This window comes from Melanotaenia boesemani, chromosome 17 (genome assembly GCF_017639745.1).
Source record: "Melanotaenia boesemani isolate fMelBoe1 chromosome 17, fMelBoe1.pri, whole genome shotgun sequence".
Lineage (NCBI taxonomy): Eukaryota > Metazoa > Chordata > Actinopteri > Atheriniformes > Melanotaeniidae > Melanotaenia > Melanotaenia boesemani.
In genome coordinates, this window is record NC_055698.1 from 19,759,446 (window position 1) to 19,780,763 (window position 21,318).

At 36.9% G+C, this 21,318-nt stretch overlaps 1 protein-coding gene across 1 annotated transcript; it reads left to right on the top strand.

The window, feature by feature from the left end:
- Positions 1 to 11,569: 11,569 nt before the first annotated feature.
- On the top strand, positions 11,570 to 20,264 carry slc39a4 (solute carrier family 39 member 4). Its single transcript, XM_042011280.1, has 12 exons — positions 11,570 to 11,909; positions 13,934 to 14,266; positions 14,588 to 14,798; positions 15,016 to 15,212; positions 15,435 to 15,618; positions 15,814 to 15,986; positions 16,147 to 16,323; positions 16,626 to 16,730; positions 18,313 to 18,349; positions 18,458 to 18,610; positions 18,699 to 18,886; positions 18,981 to 20,264. The coding sequence occupies exons 1-12, from the start codon at positions 11,700 to 11,702 to the stop codon at positions 19,107 to 19,109; spliced, it is 2,097 nt and encodes a 698-aa protein (XP_041867214.1). The 5' UTR covers positions 11,570 to 11,699; the 3' UTR covers positions 19,110 to 20,264.
- The last annotated feature ends 1,054 nt before the right edge of the window (positions 20,265 to 21,318 follow it).

Here is a 21,318-nt window from a genome sequence, read left to right on the forward strand (position 1 = left end):
GACCAGCATAAAATGTGATGAATGAAGTAATATAAGTAATCATAACATGACTTAGCATGATGTGCAGTGTGTCCTTAACAAAGCTAAGAAACTGGATAAGAAGAGAACAGAAAAAGTGACGGGCTGCAAAACATCTATCTAGCAATTTCCTTAAGAAATAGGAAAAAGTCCATCAAAGCTTTCACACAAAACCTGAGGGATGCATCTGGTCCTTCAGTTGATACTGTGTGCTGAAGCCTCATCAGAAATGGAAGGGTGACTGTCAAGAAGCCATTCTTAAGGAGGGGAAGCAGGGAGAAAAGGCTGAGGTATACCAAATGATCCAAGAACTGGACTGAAAATCATTGGCAACAGGTCTCACAGACTGATGAGTCTACCACAGAACCCAGACCTCAACATTGTTTAAGTAGTGTGGGGTTATCTTCACAGACAATGGAACAAAGAGCAAACAACATCCACACAAGAGCTTTGAAATGTGCTTCAAGAAGAGGGTTTGACCTGCAATGAACAGTAAAGGTTGTCACACTACATATAGTATAAACTCTGTTTTTGCTTTCTATGCTGTATTTTCAATCATGTTTGCACTTTTTTTGAGAAAATGCGGCTTCTCCTTATTTTTTACCCGGAAAATAAAGACATTAAGGCATGTTGGTGGCTCAAGACTTTCAGAGAATAAAATGTTTTTATTGTAAGTTTCTGGAGATTTAATGCATAATGATATAGTGGCTAACGAGTTTCCCCAAAGTGGGAAAAAACGTGTCTTGGTTTGAACCCAAAAACAGCTTAAATGAGGGCATTGAACTTCAGCAAACTTAGTGATTTTATATTCTGTGGTTGATGATATCAAAAAGAGAACAAAACCTCATGTAATTAAATCTTAATTGAAACCACGACTAATTATATCTGCTCCTGAGATTTGATCAAACATTCAAGTAAGATCAACATGTTCATAGACATTTAAATTTAAATCTATTTTAACACAACTATTCCCATGCTGTGTTTTCGTTAACAATAAAAACTGCCAGTAGAGCAGTTTTATTATGAAAATCTCAGATTCAGGTTCCTAGTGCTGCCATCACTGACACACTGTTTTATGTCAATAAACATTTAATCAGAAGTGAAACATTCATTCGTTTGTTATAGTTGTTATAGAGTTTTATAATCTTTCATCTGCATCTATTTCTTCTCTAAATATTTTCTTTATGCAAAACATTTTATTGTATATTACAGATAAAACATTGGAAGGTTAAAAAAATATAGTTGTAGAACATTTTCCTTGCAGATACTTATCAGTTCCTTTCATAGAGTTGAACGTCACCTTCAAAGTGCAACACAACTTTGCCACTGCATCTCTAAAGCTAATGCCAGGCTATCCGGCTCCTCATTACTTCCTGTCTGAGGCTGAAGGCCAGTTAATTAGTCAAATCAGAGCTTTCATTTGTATGTTGTGCTGCCTCGGCTTTCATCAGGATTTTCTTCATGTTTTTATGTCTCCACAGTAGCATGAGTTGATGTTTTGAACTTTTAACGTGAACTTTTAATTTATTTTATGTTCCAAAGAAGCTGCCAAAATTGCTAAGCTGACCGAGCCAATGGCAAAGTTTGAGAGATCCACAAGTGCATCCATGTGTGAATGCCACAGCAAAAACACTGCAGGTTTGAAGTTGTGGTTCATGGTGGATAGAAAAAGAATGCAGCTACATGTTTAGTCAATATTAATGTCAGATCCAGCATTTCATATTAACAGTTTCACTTCTCAATCTGACTAAGTCATAATAGATTTGGATAATGTTAATATATATGTTATTATACAGTAGAACATGTACATAACAACTGGTTAGGTCTACAACCCATTTATTGTAAAATTATTTCTCACCACTTATGTCATTTCATCAGTAAAGAATTTTAAATACAGATCTCTCTTATAAACACATCCAATCTAATTACTTGTTACATATATTTTCTTCTATTTTTCTCTTCTTTCTCATTGTCTGTACCTTTTTCAATCTGTTGTTTGTCTGCTATCCTTATACCACCCATTCTTATACCTGATGTCTTCAGTTTGCCACCATTTCTCTCTGCCTTTCTCTCATTTCCCAGTCCACTGAGTTAAATATGAGAAAACCAAACCTATCAGGCCATGACATGGTTATTATTTTTAAGTCCTCCCCTCCTTTCTCCCTCCATCACTCAGTCTGTATCTTTCTTTGCTATTCTTCCTCTTCCGCCTTCTCTTTATTACGCTCATTCAATCAACTATTGTGTCCATCTGCAAGGTTGAAGAATTTTAGCATCAACAGATTGAAGAAAAAATTAACATTTTACCTTTCTGTGTGTGTGTGTGTGTGTGTGTGTGTGTGTGTGTGTGTGTGTGTGTGTGTGTGTGTGTGTGTGTGTGTGTGTGTGTGTGTGTGTGTGTGTGTGTGTGTACAATTTTATAATTAAAGAAAATCAAGAAAAATATACCCATAGCACAAATATGTCAACAATGATGGACAATCTGTACAAAAGAGCAGTTGTATGAGATCTTGACTGCTCTTCTTAGACTGCAGACAAGAAAAAAGCAGCACTAGCAGGGGATGATTTTTTTTTTTTTAAAGGCTTATGTAGTCAAGCAGTGCATGGCATGGAGCTGTTTTGTTTCTAATTAACAATTTTGTAATAAGGAAAAAGTCAAAAGTTAAAAGCTGATCAGCTAATAAAAGTGGGGGGCTCTGTAATCCCTCTAAGTGAGATTGTTTTTATACGATCCAGCCAAACGTCAAAGCAGCATTCAGTCCAAAATCTAAAGCTAATGTAATTATCAGGGCATGGAGGAGCAGTCAGCAGTGTAAACATAACAGTCAAAAAGCAGGTATTAGGCAAAGTCCCAAAAACTGTCAAAAATACAAGCATAGTCATAGTTACAAAACAAACTACCAAGCACAAATAAACCAGGGGGATATGTGTAGGATAACCATCTAAGACAACACATGTATGGAGTCCTCAGCTTGGAAAAGTTAAGGCAGAAAGCAAAGCCAGCTGGGATCCATGAGGAAAACTATAACTATAAGCTCCTCACACTGCACAGAGTTTTCCCAAAGAAAGCAGAAGGAAGGAGGGGACTGATAAGTTTCCGCTACCCAAGGAGAGATTGCAAGAGCTTCATTTTCAAATATCTTCTAACAGTGCTAAGTTACTTCTATCATGCACATACTAAAACACTCTACAGTGGTGAGTACGTAAATATTTTTTATTAGGGCAAGTTAGACAACAGCAGGATGAAAATGTCAGCACTGAACTGAAAAAGAAAAGATGGTTTCAGCATATAGTGCATCACAATGCCATCTAAAAGCCATGTACAATCCATATTTATAATTTCATTCATGTCTCATGTTTTTACTCACTTTGCTGCATATTTTTAATGCTTTGTGTTGCCAGATCTGTTTGTGAATTAGTTCTGTCTCTTTGTATGTGTAATATCTTCATACAGAACTAGTAACACAGAGATATCTGTACAATGATAAAGTAAGGACACTCACTCATACAGATCCCACAGGATAGCAGCTTTCAACTTGTGCGGTCATTTCCAGGACACTGACAATTAAGTGGTGTAACTATGCTTTAATTAGACGTAGGAATAAATAGTGCCCTCATTAAGAACATAATTAACTTAATCAATGAACGCTAAAGAGCACAGCAACACCAATTAAACTTCAGAATTCAAACAGGACTAGAATGCGTTATGCCTGCGTGTGTATGTGTGTTTTACATTTTCTTAACTTGAGTTTAAAAGTCCACATAACTTGGCTAAGCAAATCAGGGTTAATAAGTTAATGTATGAGAGCATAGACAGTGAAAAAAAAACGTTACTTGTAGTAAAATTATCAACAACGACTTGAATGTCCGTCCATGTAGAACACGTCTCTGAGTTTCTGTGTCTCATTTGTGCATTCTCTCATCCTGTTCTCCAAGCATCTCAGTAACCAACCCTTACCCTTCTCGACCTGCACCAAAACTCCCCCCTCTGCTATTTATACAAGTGCCCCTTTGATATTTCCTTCTTCCCTGATCTATTTAATTGGGTGTATGGTAACAGCAACAAGCTCTGCAATGTTATCACACTGTAGACGAGAAGAAAGACTTCTTCCACCTTAACTACGAACATGAAAACATGAAACTCACCAGGGTAAAAGATAAACCTTGAAAGTGGTGAAAGCAGCAATGAACTGTTTATAATGATGGGTGAAACGCGGGTTACCATCATCAAGGTTACCATTTGATCTCTTTTTTTTCTTTTTGTTTAGTTATTCTTACATTTTACTTATGTACACAGTAAAACTTTGATGTAAATTTACAGTGGCATTTTTACAGTATTCTTCTGCCTAATCATGAAGTAGCATAAAATATACAACAGGGCTGAGGGAATAACAGGCTGTTATAGCAAAAGAATGACAATCTGTAACTACAAAGTTTACTGTCAATGGTGGAAAGAAGGAATGGAAAATGCGGCATCTGAACTTTCAAAGTTAAACCTGATTGATAACAAAATTTTTTATTTCACTTTCAAGCATTTCCTTTTGCCAACAAAACACATGTGTAGTAAGACAGAACATAGACAAGTGCTTGAACAGCACAACACAGAGGAGCATACTGGAATACAAGGGATACGTGTTGGCATGAGTGTGCCACGTAAAGAAGTAAAATTTAATCTCAGTCATTTATGTACTTATTCTAATGGTACCAATATTCATCATCATAAAAAATAAAGTCATTAACCTGAAAAAAGTCTCCTCAAAGTTTTGCTCTAACTCTGAGGTGAATTCTGTGTGATGACTGGTCCAGGAACTGCTGCTTGCATGCTCTTCCAATTGAGCACATACCAATGCTTATTAAAAGTCTTCCCAGTGTATCTCTAAAAAGTGTCAATTTTTCCAATATGCAGTGTATTTCTCAAGTGGTAATCTAGCTGTCGTGTGATACTTTGCTATGCTTACATAAAAATGTGAGGGAAGTTTTCAGAAAAAAAAAAAAAAGAAACATGGGCCATTTGGTTAGATATTTACTAGGAATGCATCAATTATAAAATTCATACCATAACCAATTTAATGATAAAGTAAATAAGTGCTTCTGACGTAATTTGATGGCACTTCTCAGAGAAAATACAGGATGCAAGGCAGATGTTAAATGAGCTTTCATTTGGTGTGAAAAAGTTAATCTAGTGCTGCTTTAAATATTATAATTATATCCCAAAACTTAAAAACTAAGAAAGAGCTGTCAACAGGTAGGATTTTCCTGACAGAGGTACTTATTTATTAACATGTCGTTCAGCTGTTTAATTGCTGGATTAGTCTTAACTGCAATATATTGTATCAGGGCAGATTTCATGTATTCATGATGAGAGTAACATGCCTTCTGTCCTTGCAAAAGCATCAAAATCTTATTTCTAAAATAACTGCAGTGAATTAACAAGGGAAAGAGGCTGTGGAGGATCTCAACATCAGATAGAAAACATTCTTTCTTCTTTCTTTCTTTTTACTGGTTGCTCCCTGCCGTTGTCACACCATGGGAAGGATGTACAACGCTGTTGGAAATTGTCTTGGGAGGTTACCATTGTGTGTAGGAGTGCATGCAGTTTTGTGTTGTGTGTGTGTGTGTGGATTACCAGTGTTTGGTATTAATTTCAAGAACTCCAGAAAGCTCTGTTTGACTTTTTCACACCAGGAGGTCTTGCTTCAATCACATGCCTCCTGTGTGCATGTGTGTTCTTATTGTGTTTGTTTAGTTTATGTTGAACACTTCTGTGCCTTAAGTTATGTTTGTACGCTTTTGTGTTTGCACATCTTTCTCCACCTGCAGCATGCATGTATGCTACTTGTTACCTTTGGTCTTGTGTAGGTTTGTCCATATATTTGTATCTGTTAATGTGTGTACTTGCAAGATATACACTCAAAGTGTGTGTGTTAGTGTGTGTGCATCCCCACATGTGGGTGTGTGTGTCGTCCAAGGAACATGTAACTGGATTAGCCGTCATGCTTTTATTTCTGTAATGGAAACATCAGCCTCAGTAAGAAAGTAGGGCTAAGACCAGGCAGCGAGACAGAGGGGTGGGGGGGCTGTAATGTATACTATGAGAGGAAATTCTTTATTCAAGACACTCTTTGGCCCCATGTTTGCCTCAAACCACAGTGTTAAACTGAAAACCTCTTGTTAAAATATCTTTCCTGTGTCACAAAATGTGAAAACTGTAAGCAGTGTCTCTGAAGAGAAATAAAGCCAAAGTATACACAGATCTGATGAAAGCCCAGTCTCACTAGAAAACTAGTCCTTTACTGGGAGATGGTACATAACCCTCGATTGCTGTTATCTGTAGGGGAGTAAACACAACTCATTGGGATGGGTGATGTATTGATGTAAAATTGTGTAAGCTGTAGCCTTTAAGATATTTATATCTGTCCTAGTACTGTGTAACATTTAAACCTAACCTTGGACATAAATGTTAACCCTGCAAAACAGTGTTCAGTGTCACAAAGGTCCATGGATTTGCATCTTCAGTCATTCCATCCAACATCTTATAAGCATTGATAACCAAGGCTTTTCATCATTTTCTTCTTTAATGTACTATTTATTGCAAAGTGAGTCATTTTGTTGTGTTGTTATATTAATATTTCAAAAAAATCTTTCTATTCACTTTATGGCTCAAATGTCTGTCTTTTTAAAGACTCTTATGGCTCGGCTCCCTTGGAAGAACAGCTCCCGAAAGCGCCTAATAGCTCTTCATTTAGTATCATTTGAAGCTTGGCTATCATGGTGGGTTTATGTGCTGGTAAACAATTTTTCATTCTATGTTTTAATAAATATTGTCTTTATACATTTTTCATTGTAAAAAAAGCAATACACAGTTGTTATTGTTTAACATTTTAATCAAACTTTTAAATGAAGAGCTGAACACAGAACCACAGCGAACAAATCAAATGAATTATTGTTTTTTTCACTGATTTCTTCACTTTTCCCCCAATGCACTTGCATTAGCTTTAGCTAGCTAGTTCCTCTCTATACTAGCTCCTCTGTCTACCTGTCCCATGGCACTATACTCACTGTCTTTGGATCATCTCCCCCCCACCCTTCTTTCTTTCACATAGTCTAATGGCATGACCGTAGTTTGGTTTTGCATATGACTGGCTGCATGGTGTGTCCAGCAAACTAAAGTCTTCTGCAGAGCTGAGCAGGAGCAGCTGAAGATTTGGTTCTTCCCAATAATCATCCACTCTTCCTGTTCCCTACAAGGCATCATCTCTCACATCTGGCTTGTTAGTGAATGACACATCACTACACTACAAACTTAATACATGGTACACCAAAAATTCAGTGCACAAGCTGCTAACTACACTACTCGAAAAAGACCATCAAGCATTGCAGCCCAGTCAGAAGCTGACAGGGCATGCTACTACTAGCTACCCCTAGCTAGCACTAATGTTTGCAACCCATAATTGTGATTTAGCAAAACGTGAGTAGTGACCATTATTGTCATCTGTGTGTGTTACAGGGTAAGACTTGATGAATATGTGTGTGTTGAGAACATCTACAGGTTTGTCCTGACAGAGAGTGACATGACAACAGGGGGTGTGAAAGCAGGTCACTGGACAATTTGTTTTGTCTCAAAGATTTGTGCATAAATATACACAAGGACAGATGTCCTGGGTCCCATGCCATAAGCAAGCTAGTTTGTGTGTTGCTGTCTGTTCATGTGTGTGAAGTGAGGTGCAGCCAATCAAGTCAATATCCTCCCCTTCAATAATTTGTGAGGTCAACAGTGAGCAATGTGGTTTTGGTTCTCAAATCAGACTTGAAGCAACGGCACAGCAAGTAAGAATCTGTGAATTTCACTGCACGCAAGCGAAATGATCATTAAGTAATAAAAGCCAAGGACAAATATGTGTGTGTGTGTGTGTGTGTGTGTGTGTGTGTGTGTGTGTGGTGGGGGGATTCACCTAACATCTCACTGTTTTCTTTCTCCTCTTGTTTTTAGTCCAGACTGAAACAGCAGCAAACAACATGACTGTAGCTGGTTTAAATGCTTTCCATGCTCAACAGATAAATGAATGCAGGCCTTGAAGTGCAAAACAAGAACATTAAAATAATTTTTTTTAAAAAACACCCCAAAATTTACAGGAAGCACAGGATCATAGCAGTACACAACATTTCAGAAAACATGACAAAACAGAAAATGTATAATTTTACAATATTGTAGTTAGTGCTTTCTCCTGAAAACTTTTTCCTGGTTTAAAGCCTTGACTGGATCCTTTCTTCATCTTCCCCCTGTACTTTGTTTTTCTCTAGGTCAGGGGTGCCCAAACTTTTTGCATCCATGGGCCAAAGTGAAAATGTACCAGTGAGCCGCGGGCCAAACACAGCGATTTTAGGGGTGAAACACAAATAAATGTAAATTGGGGTTCTTTTAATTATTGTTAATGCATGCAAATGCATTCTTGTCCTCACTGCAAATAACACACTGCAAACATCAATATGGCAAAATAACAATAAAGGCATAGTTAGAAGGACAACAAACAAAAATTGCAGACAGTAAATTGTAACCAAATATAGTGAAAAATGTCCTCAACAGAAAGAAAAACACTGCATGTACACCAAATCAAATTGCTAACACTAGAGAGGTGACTGACAAGGTGAGTATGTTGTTGAGATGTGAGTCAATCTTTCAAGTCTGACATACTCAAATAGTTTTGACATCTAGGTGGTGGGCCAGATGTAATGAGCTGGCGGGCCAAATTTGGCCCACTGGCCCTACTTTGGGCATCCCTGCTCTAGGTTCTCCTCCCACAGTCCAAAAGCATACATGTTAGGTTAACTGATTATTTTAAGATGACTATAAGCTTGAGCGTAAGTGTAGATGATCGTTTGTCCTGTTTGTCTCTGTGTTGGCTTGGGATGGGAACTTGTGACCTCTCCAGGGTTCACCCGAACTCTCCTGATAAGACCTGGGATTAGCTCTAGCTTAGTGGTTCCCAACCTAGGGTTCCAAAGGGGTCCCCAAAAGGGTACAGGTGGTCCACAAAGCTTTGACTGTTCAGAGTCAGTGTGATTAAAATTAAGTCTATGTTCACATTGAGACAAGATGAGGTGTATCCACTTAAGTTTTTTATAATTTTGGTTTTATCAAAGGATTGGAAAGGACTGAGCCAGAATGCATCCTTTGTGGCAAGAAGCTAGCTAATGAAAGCATAAAACCAAGCATGGTTTCAGCACAAGGGGCTCCATGGCCTTTAGGTAGTTGAATAAAAGGGGCCTCAAAGAAAATAGTTTGAAAACCACTGCTCTAGAGCACCCTGACACTGAACATAAAGATATAGTTTAGAAACAGAAGACACATTTTTGCTTTTTCTGAATTTTTATTGCAATGCTGTTGTTGTATTTTGCAACTCAAGGCTGCCATATATATGTATATAAATATATATATATATATATATATATATATATATTATTATTATTATTATTATTAAATGTAATATTAATAGTAGTAGAAGCAAATGTTATTCATTGTATATCAGCAGGGACAAAAATTTAATTATAGTTCTGATTGTGACATAAATTGTGAAACATGTATGTAGAAATACTTATACTTACTTAAATTTTGTATTGTTTTATTTATCTTGGATGTTTTACAACTCAAAATGCTTTTTCAAATTCAAACGCATACTATTGTATATCAGTTTTACACAGAGTAGTTGTGCCATCTTGTGGTTTTCATAGTGACATACATATAATTCCTAAGGGCTTTAATCTGAATTCCTGTAGAAACAAGTGTGTTATGAGTAACACTGATATGTTAGTAGAAGAAAAATACCCTTTATCATTGTATTTTTTCCTTAAGTACACCATTTTGTTGTGTGTTGTTTTTCTGTCGGTTACTTGTTCCTCCTTTATCAGATAAAATGTGGTTAAACCATCCCTGATTTCAGGTCAGAGACAGCGTGACAGCATGTTTATGAGATCCTGTGTGCTGGACTGATACTATTTACTACAGTGAACAAAACAACACAAAAGAAAAATGTCCTAATATTCAACCCATACTTCTGTTTTAGTGTTTTTGTTTGTTTATTTTTAATATTTAATTAGGAACAAGTCACAGGCTCAGCCTCAGTTTCAAGCAACTTATTTTATCTTATCTTATTAAATGGTATCAGAGTAAGGCGAGCACAAATGGAGGTGGTATAGATTGTGGTAAGAGTCTTCTATCAGTCATCGTCCAGAGAAAGTCCCAGCTCGCTTTCTCAAGCTGATTTAACTTTGACTTTTCTACTGCAATCAGAGAAGAGGAGTTTAGCACATATCTTTGAAATAAATTATTTTTTATGCAAGTCAGATCTCAGGAATTCCTCCCACAACTGACCTGGAGGCATAGACAGAAAACCACCTCTGCTTTCTAAGTGCAATGAGCACACCTGTGAGGACAGGAAGAATAGAAGATGTTGAAAAGGAAAAACATCAGCAAGGCAAACTCAGCAGTCATCCTGACATCATATAATAACAGATTTTTTTTACAGTAAATTATCAAAATATGACATTTAATTTCTTTTTCCTGTAGATGAATTGGATTGGTGATTAGTTATAATATGTGGAAATTAAATCATTTTTTCCACATGCGTTTTATGATGTTTGAATTGTTGTGCTTGTTTTATCTGTTAGTAAGGATCTGTGAGTCAATGTTGTAGTTCACTCTCAGCCTTGGACACACTGTCAGGCTTCTCACTGTTAAGTGTTTTGTACAGTATGTATAGAAAGAACAAAAACATTAACAGAGCCAGAAGGAGACATTCCTCAGCTGTAGCAGAAACCAGTCGTATAAATGAATTTCCTTTCTTTCACTAAGGTTTTGGACTTCGGTTTCTATATTTCACTGTCACTCTGGGAGTTTCAAGTACACTTCCCTGTAAGTTATTTCCCCTACACATTAAAATGGTAATGAGGCCCTGTTTGTGAACTTTCTGGAAGTGGTTGGTATACAAGAAAATGCACCAGTGATTGGAAATATACATTTTAGATTTAGATTAATCCCTCCATCTATAATGGAGTAGAAAAGTTAACCTACATCGTCTATTTTATGACACAATACACGGCGAGTGATGTCAAAATAGTGAATTTAGTGTTATTAGTTAATTTCAACCAATACACAGTCCAAACAAATCATAAATTTAATATCTTAGACTGCTTTTTATCTTTACCACAAAATTATCAGAAAAGCTACTTATCAGATAGGCTGTTACAAATCTTGGAGAGCTTACTTTAGTTTTTGTGTAGATTTAAACACACAGAGATTTAAACTTCTCTCTGTGGGGAACATACATATGAAAAAACAACTTTTTTTTCATATTGTCAAAAGAATGTTCTTTATATATATATATATATGCCTCCGAAATGTATGCTGTAAAAACCTTTACTGTCCTGTAGGCTGCAGGTGTTATTTAAAGACAGATGTGTTAAAGCACGAGCCACTTCTCAGCCAATCACAATCCAGATTCCAGGTCCAGCGAGACTGAAGAGGTTTTTCAACTGACAATAAATGTGAGCTGAGGTCTATGCAGCTCAATGTGACAGTAGAATTACCTTCGCACCGTACCAGCCTCTGTCCACCTAGTTCTGCCTTTTCTATTTTATAAGTTACTACTTCGTATGTAGAGAAAACTTTTAAAGAAACTTTAAATATGCTCTCATCCGTGCTGCTTCTTCTTTTTTTATCCTTCTACCGGGGTTTGCCCGGTTTTGCATCGGCTTCTCCCGCCGTGGAGGAAGCCTACAAGGCGGTGGTTAGCGTCGTTTCTCCTGGCCAGCAGCATCTGACCGGGGCGTCCCTCCGTTCCCTCTTTAATACACTGGAGAAACGTGTGCAATGTGGTGAAGTGCCGTGTGAAAAGGTAAGTTTTATTAGCCAACTTCGCAGCCAGGTATGAACCAGGTGCCGAACTACAGGTGTGGAGCGGAGAGGTCGAGGTTCAAGAGTTAATACCAGCTTCACCAAACGACGGCGCTGAAAAGCTGCATTTTTCAGACATATTTAAATTGAATTTCAGTGTAATAGGTTGATTTAGTAGAAAAGTTATCCTACAGTCTACATTTCGTTGTGTTAAAATTGTTTTTAAGTCCATTTTAAGTCCCTTACATACTTGCAGATCATTTATTTCTAATCTGACTTTCCTACTGTGCTAATGCAATTAATGTGCCTGAAAGTAAAGGCTAAATATTAGTAGGTTGTTATCAATACATTTTCCTGTTTGTTCAGTTTATGTCTTGTTAGTTTTAACCACCAGAGTACAAAATAAACTCTAAAGACAGTGGCTATGTAAAACTAAGGAAGTAACTATTCTGAACATCATTTTTAAAAGCATAAGTGATCAGTCTTTGCATGAGAAATAAAATTCCTAGTATACTCACAGTAATTTTTTCTTAAACCGTTGTTTTAGTAATTATATCTTGATTTACTTAACATTACACAATGAACTAAAGATTTTCTTCCCTGTGCTGTTGTTAATCCCATTTCATATTCTCTGTTTGGCTAAAGCAGGGGTAGGCAAGTCAGTACAAGAAGTAGAACTAGTATATTTATTGCCCAAACTATAGGGTGTCATGGTTGTGGGGTAGTTAGCACTGTTACCCCACAGTAAGAAGGCTCCTGGTTTAAAGCTCAGTTACTTAAGACTTGCGTTCTCCCCATGTATTTCCTCCTCCGGGACTACTCATTTTAGGTTAATTGGTGGTTCTTAAATAACTGTGAGCGTGCATGGTTGTTTGTCTCTGGCGATGGACTGGTTACCATTACAGGAAGTCCTGTCTCTGCCCTATGACTGTTGAGGCAGACCCCTGCTCACTTCCTACCCCCACAACTTTAAACAGGATGAAATGGATAGACATAATTTCTGTATACAATGTGTGGTCTCTGTAGTGGTACTTTCCATGCAAGCCTCTTTAAGTAATACTGTCACTATTAGTACTTTAAAGAAACTCAGACAAAACCACTTTATCAGTGAGAGCAAAGTCCTTGAGCTTTTTCATGACAGCTGTAAACTGCATAAATGTACATGACTGACAAATATCTGATGTAGTTCTGCCAGTGGACTAAAATATAAATACATGTATTGATCATTTAATGCTTAGGATATCTTAAAATCGTTGATAAATAACTGAAATAATTTTTTCTAAGTTATGACAAAAGCTTGTGATTTAAATGAGAGCATATGTTGGCATTGTAATAGTAACAATTTCTGAGAGGTTGAACTTTTCTAGATCAAAAATAAAAGTTGATAATGCATTATAAATGCTCCTGTGCCACTTGCCCCTGTGAGATGTTTCCTTTCTTTTATTGTCACTTTAAATGATCAGCTCGCCAAAATGGAAGTTAAAGAAAATCTAAATACAGAAAATCAAAAATTTCACATAAATGATATTCACTGGCTGTGGTTCCATCTTAGTAAAGCTAAATAAAATCTAATTTGCTTGAGAGAAAAAAAGTCAATTGAACAAGGTGTTTAGTTTTCCTAAGAAATATTTAAAATTAAAATAAAAAAAAAAACACTTATTTTAATTGTATTTGGGATTGAAGCAAATATTGAGACAAGTGTCTGACAGCCAGGAAAATGAACCCAAAAGGATTTATTTGAATGAAAATAAAAAGTATAAAAGAGTACACAATCATAAAGGTATAGAGAATTGATTATTATTTATTCTGTGTCAATGTGACAAGCAAGTAACTTTGAAAAGCACAAACTATAGACATGGACTGACCTCAGTATGTGTCCATCAGGACTTCTGTGCAGTAGAATCTGGTTTTTCATGTTCTTCCTGTTAATAAAACAGCTTGTTAGTTTCTATAATTTACCATCGATCTGTCATCTATAAGCACGTTGTTCTCTCTGATTCTATGTTTTGCTGTCTGGACACGAAGTGTGATCTGGTAGGTGCCGTTCATCAGCTCATTGGCAATCACTCCGTCCACGGACAAGAAGAGATCGGGAAATTAGGAGAAAACATGACTGTCAGTGTGTCTCAGTTCCCTGCTCTTGCTGCTGGCAGTGTCCTGTATCTCTCTTCCCCTGCTCTGGTCTGCACTGCCGTAAGCCAGGGAAAGTGGGCAGAAGAGACTGAACAATTCTTACACAAATTCACACATCATGACCACAAGCAAGCGCCACACCATGACCACGACCACATAGATGTTCATGGATTAGAGGCCCTGCTTCAAGAGCTGCACGACCACTATGAGCCATCACACAGTGAGGTAAGAGTCACTGAACTCAAGTTTGTTGGTATATCAAACCCAAGAAAATGTTTATTTAGTCATTTCAGGTATTGCCACAATTCTGCCATTTACATAAAATGTCTGTTTTATTACAAACTGTACTTGTTTGTATCCTTCATTCTCTCCAACATACTTGGAGATGGATGTATTAGCTGTAGTTTAAAGAAGACTAAACCTTTAACAGAAGTCCCTGCTGTCTACACAACCTACCCAGCCTCTTTTAGATAAAACAAAAAAATTAAGTTAGCAGCTCACCATATATCATCCCTTTTTTTATTTGTCCCTTACATTCTTCACCAGGATACCCAGACCTGTGTAACTCCCAAAGGCATCATGACAGAGGTTGATGCTTCAATGAGTAACCACGTGCAGGAAGTGGGTGCAGTTTTGGGCCGTGTCCTGTATCACGCCCTTCAAGGTCGCTGCTTTGTTGGTCTGTCCCTGCCTGAAGAGAGCTTCTTCTTGGACTACATCATGTACCAACTGGGCTCAGAAAATGTCACTATTAAGGGTAAATCATGACAGAAAGTCTCATCACTTTAAATGAAGACCCTGTAAAGTACCTAAAGAATGAAACTGCAGGGCTCTTACACTCCTTTGTACATAAATGTTGAGTTCATGGATGAAGTTTCTAGGGGTTTATTTGTTTGATTTCTATTTAACAACTCTTATAAAGGGTAAGTCATTTGAATGCTGCAGCTAAGATGTGCATATTTTATGTTCTGCAGATTTGGAGACTTTAATGAAGAGTCTGAACCTTGGGCCAGAAAACGACCATGACCACGAGCATGAGCATGAACATGGACATGGACATGAACATAGGGAAGAGCATGCTGAACATGTTAATCATGATCACAGCAGACAGAGAGGGAGAAAGATCCATCAGCGTCATGGAGACCATGAGAGTAATAACACCTGGGAGCATGTATGTACCAACACAAGTACAAGTACAACATGTACAAGTACACTCAAGAAAATACGCTTTACTGGTGTAATGGGGAACCTTTTAATTAAGTCCAGTATAGAAATTTGCAAGTATAGAATACGCCCATGTATACTTTGTATTACTTTAGTAATATTTGTTCTGAGTGAAAGAATGAGGTGAAAAATCACAGAAAAAATGTGTTATTTTTCTCTCTTCTCCCAGCGCTGTTTCTCAGCTGAAGAACTGGTTCAAATCTACAGCCTGGCTGAAAACAGCTCAGCCTCCTCTGGTATGGGTCGATCTGAAGTGGTTCGTCTCACCCCTGCATTTGTCCAGCAGATCCTGAGTGGAGCCTGTGCAGATGTCACAGAACCAGTGGCACCAGATGGGCTCTCCAAGACAGACAGTAAGTCTGTGATTGATTAGTTATAAATAACAAACTTGCTTTAAAAGACTCACTTATATATTCTTTGCTCTATAAACTATGCTTCAGTCCAGATCAAAATTAATATCTTATTTAGAGTGTTTCATAGTCTAATCGACTTATTTAAACATGTACCCTACCCCACACCCTGCTCTACCTTCATTTTTCCTCATTTAGGATACCTCTATGCAACCCTCGCCAACGTGCTGATAACTCTGGCCTCCATGTTTGGCATTGTGTTGCTGCTGTGTACTGCGTGTACCAATATTTTCCAGTTATGTATCCAGTTTTGCATCAGCATGGCAGTAGGTTCGCTGACTGGAGATGCCCTGCTGCACCTATTACCCATGGTGAGTGATTTCTTCACTTTTTTGGGGGGGGATTTTGTAAAATAAAACCCATTTTCTAGCTATGTTCACTTGAGTTGTATTTTTGTAAGGTTACAGTTTCATGGTAAATGTCACAGGGACACATATCAGATAATTCTTTCTTCTGTTGGCCTTCGTCTAGGTTTTGGGTTTACATGTGCACTCAGATGATGGCAGCAGTCAGTCAAGTCATGATCATGAAGAAACTCCAGACTACATATACAAGATGTTAGCAGGAATTGGTGGGATCTACTTATTTTACCTGATGGAAAAGACTTTCTCTCTGGTCACTCATAATAAAAATCAGCACCACCATGGGGTGAGATTCAACACCAAATCAGAACAGACAAAGCTTCACATCCTATACAATTCCATACACAATGTCTACATTAATTTTTGCCTTCTTATTAAATTAGAAAGTTGTTTTTAACCCTTTAACCATTGGCACCTTCTAAGATTATATAACTTCCCACAACTAAATCTTGCAACATTAGGTTATTATCTGTTTCATTTTCCAAACTAACAAGCTTTAAAATTCCAAGATAGTATAAGGATATTTCCTTTCTGCATGTATGTATATAAACATCTCAGTTGATGTCACATGCTACTCCTTTGTTTTAGGAGGAATCTGAGCCTCACCACTGTGACCATGGAAGAGTTTTAGAGATGTATCATCAAGAAAAGAAACAGAGAGACAAATCACAGTCATCTTCAAAAGCAGACCTGGTAAGAATCACACATTAATACATTAAAGTTTAAAGGTAAATTGAATTGTAGGATAGAAAGATATCATTTACCTGCAAAGAAATAACAATCTGCTTCTCAGTATATTACAGCGTATTATATTTGATTTGATCAAGTCAACTTGATTTGCAAGTTTGGTTATATCACAACAACCATGGCTCTTAATTATCAGCATCTTTATAGTATTTTCTTCTCTCAGTCTGTGAGCTTCAGACTGAATCAGTGATATACGTTAAATAATAAATACTCAATCCTACACTTTATTATGGCACATATATCGAGCGCTGTGAGGGTTCCCAAGTCAGAGTCCCAGATAGGCCCTCATTTATTATGACCTGGCTCAAATGCCCACAATAACGGGGATACACACTATCTACAAAGTTAACTAATAATGTATCAATACAGATTAGACAACAGTACACAGGAAAAAAAAACAAACATTTACCTCATTAGGTGTGGAAATCAGTAGAGTCAGTGGTATATGGTATGCATTAGTGGAGCCCTTATGTTTAGCATATACCTTTAAAGATAATTAATCCAAACAAAGATTGAATATTATCAGTTGGATTAAAGTCAGAACTTAAGTAACCACTGGTCGTCTACATTACACCAGATCCAGATTAATGCCATAGCCAACCACAAAAGGAAGTGCAGAGGTCATAAAAGTCACTTTATATTTCTAAAAATAATCAGTACTTATGTGTTGGAGCGGCAAACATAAGAGCTTGTCAAATTCTCTAAAATGCGAAGGAAAGGAGCATCATTGCTTTATTTTTTATGTCCTTTAGCTTAAAAAAAAACAACTTTGGCAAGATATTAAATAATTTTGTCACACAAAATTCCTTACAGCTGCAACATTCAAAATGATGCTTAGTTATTTCCAGCCATACTAAGAGGGATTCATGTCAATAAATATGAGGACAGGAGAGCCCCTGAGCCTATATCTTCTAATATTAATATGATTTCTATTTTATAAGCTCAGTGCAGCAATGTGACAAGAGCCAGAGTACTTAATGTGCTTTTTGTGGGATATCTAGTTTCTTTACTACATATCAATAGCTTAGCATAAATGTGCTCAGATTCTCATTAGAGTGGTTATCTTTTCCTAAGTCCTAACAAATATCTCCAACCATCTCTCTTCAACATTACATTTTCCAACAAATATAAGAAAAGTGCTCTGGAAAAGGCTATAAAAGGTCATTTCACCAACTAATTGACTGCATCCCAAGCTGTCTTATAGCTACAAAATTCAGGGGAGACATGGAAAAGGATACCAGTTTTACTACAGATGTTTGGTGTAACCATGGTGGGGTGTGGGCTTACATCGCATAATCATGGGATGCACTAAATTTCTAAAAGTCTTAACTAGAGCATAGATCTTCTATTTTTAATTCTGTCTATTATCAGATTGAAAAAGTGCATCTGAGAATTGCTTCTTCACTATAATTCTGCTAGAAATTTACAATTTGTGTATTCACACTCAAATAAACTTCATGTCAACACTATAACTTGTTTCTGAATGTTTTGGATGCATTTTACATTTTATGTCATACATATTTTCCAGGTTGACAATGAGGTTGAGAAAAAAGAGCGCACAAGAAGTAAGTGAAGTCACATCCAACAAAAACAAGCATGTTGTCATCCAATTGTAATAATTACTGTTTCTACTCCAGTACAAACTATCATCTTGTCTCTTCCTGCATCTACAGACCAGCGTCTGCTGCCTTATATGATTACTATTGGTGACTCCATCCACAACTTTGCAGACGGGTTAGCAATAGGTGCTGCTTTTGGTGTGTCATGGAAGTCTGGTTTAGCCACATCACTGGCTGTTCTCTGCCACGAATTACCACATGAACTCGGTAAATTTTGCACATAAAATGCCCGATTTGATATGTTTTTTCAGTGACAATATACTAACATCAAGTTGTTGCTGTTATTTCTCCGTAGGAGATTTTGCCGTATTGCTCTACAGCGGTCTGTCGGTACGCAGGGCATTGCTTTTAAACTTCTGCAGTGCTTTGACCTCATTCATTGGCCTGTATATTGCTCTATCTGTAGCCACTGACCTCGCAGCCAAACAGTGGATAACTGCTGTTGCTACAGGACTTTTTATGTACGTGGGACTGGCTGATATGGTGAGTTTTACTGTTCACGTAGATGTTTAACAGATCATGTATCATTAAAATAGAATGACTTGTTTAACAACCACTTTCCCTTTTGTCCTTCTAGCTTCCTACAATGATCCATACTGTTAGCAAGAGACCTTGGCTGATGTTTCTGCTGCAAAATCTCGGCCTTCTGACTGGGTGGGGTATTTTGCTGTTACTGTCAGTTTATGAAGACAAAATAAGCTTTTAATACTTTTCATTTTGAGCTATTGCCCTGTCCATTGGGTTCATCTTGTTTTGGGACCAGAAGGACATTTTGTAAAGCTTTTGGACACCAATCACATTGACAGGAGTATATTAACATTTACTCATAGTGACTACAAGGAAACCACAAAGACATATTTAGAAGTCGATGTAGACGAACACAGCCAGATAATCTATGGAGCCAAAGCACCTTTTAAGTTTTTTTTGTTTTTTGGGAATAAAATGAATAAAATGTTTCGCGACATGCAGATGAACTTCTATTCTCCTCACATGGTTATGTTACCACATGTAACAGTGCTAACAGCAGCATCCCTGTGCTGGGCAAAAATATTAGGTACATGTGCCTCCCCCTCCCTCCCAACCTAACCTAGAGATTTCTAACAAGAGTTTTTAATGAATTATTGAGGCTTTTGTAATGAATTGCATTAGATGTAGCTGAGAATATTTCAACTGTGAGTTGAAGAGAATATTACTGCATTTATAATAAATATTGTATGAATGTTATTGAATGTGTTATATAAATGCAAAATTGTTTAATAACCTTTACTTTTGTCTTCACTGCTCAGATGCCTTGTTTGTCACATTTTTTCCTATATTCCTCTCTTGATCTTGCTCTGTCATAAAGTAAATACACACCTCAGTATCAGGCATAAATGCTTACCAGGTTAAGTGAAGGATGTCACTTGGAAGAAGGCTAGTTTTCCAATTTATAAAAGACAAATGTTATTCACTGCAAATTACTGGGTCATTGTACAGAATTTGGTACAAAGTTATTGAATCTATTTAAATTAGTGTGTTAGAGCAGGGAAATGGCTAAAACCTGCAGGACTGTGGCCCTCGAGGGCTGGAGTTGAATGACGCTACTCTGCACGTACCAGAGTTATTTACGGTGTTCCACAGGCTTCTGAACTAGGACCACTTATGCTCTCTGTATACATGCTCAATGCTTCCTTTTGTGAAATGCAACATTCATTACCTGGCCCCCAAAAAAGACCACCTTTAACTTTGAATTCTGTACACAATCACTGGGAAAAAAAATTAGTGAAGCTAATGCTGTGCCACAAAATTTATTTTCATGTAGAGTTGCATGATTTTTTCACCAAGATCATGTTTTATTTTGTTATGGTAATTCTCCCCCAGCACAGCCTACAGATTTTCAGTGGGGTTAAAGTCCAGGTTCTAAGGTCGCCAGTGCATGTGTGAAAATCATGTCTTGTGTTCGCTGAACCATTTTTTCACACTTTAAATTCATTAAATCACAACATATTGGAATATGCCCAATGCCATTAGAACATACTTGTCCTTGATTTGGGATTTAAAGTACATGAAGTTTCTAGTGTCACAAAAATTGCACAATAACTACCAGTATTATATCAATACAGGTTTTTAGGAAGAAAGAAATTTAATTAACTTAATATATCTGGTGGTATTTCTTATATACATCTAAATATCTATTATGTTAATTGTCCTAAAGGAAAAAGTATTTCTGTAGTACGGAAGTTCTGGTAAAGAAGATACTGGATTCTGTGTAGTCGACTGTTTGCTCAGCTGAGGTCTGCTGTGTGAGCTGTAAGAGATCTAATCAGGATACACTGAACATGTTTTGTTTTCCTCTGGACAAAATTGTTCCTTTTGTCTTTTGTTCTTTGTTATTAAAAACATGTTTTGCTGAATCATGCATAAATTATGACATAAAATCTGTCAAAAGAACAAATATATGATATAACTGCACTTATTTATAAAAGGCACCTCAGCACTTGTGAGGAAAGTAAATAAGAAACATAAATATTTCTGTAGACAGACGAAACACTCCAACAAAGTCTCAGCTCCTCCAGGTCATTTGAACTGCATTTGCAAACTGTGGCAGCAAAGCTTAAACAGCACCAGAAAAACATTTTGAATAAATTATTTTTGCTTCATTCATCATTTTGTCGTTTTGACACTCAGGGATTTTTTTTTTTTTTTAAACTATCTTTGCTTTTTTACATGCAATCATAATTTATATTTTAAAACCATGGGAAGTGGTAAAAAAAAAGGCTACACCTGTTAGATATCTCATTTTTCTTAACTTTATATGTCCATTTATTAGCCACACTTCATCTAATCTGATCAGTTTACAGGTTGCAAGAACATCTTTGTCAAGGACAGAGTCCGATGACAACTCACCACATATATACTCAGGCAGGTGCTTATCA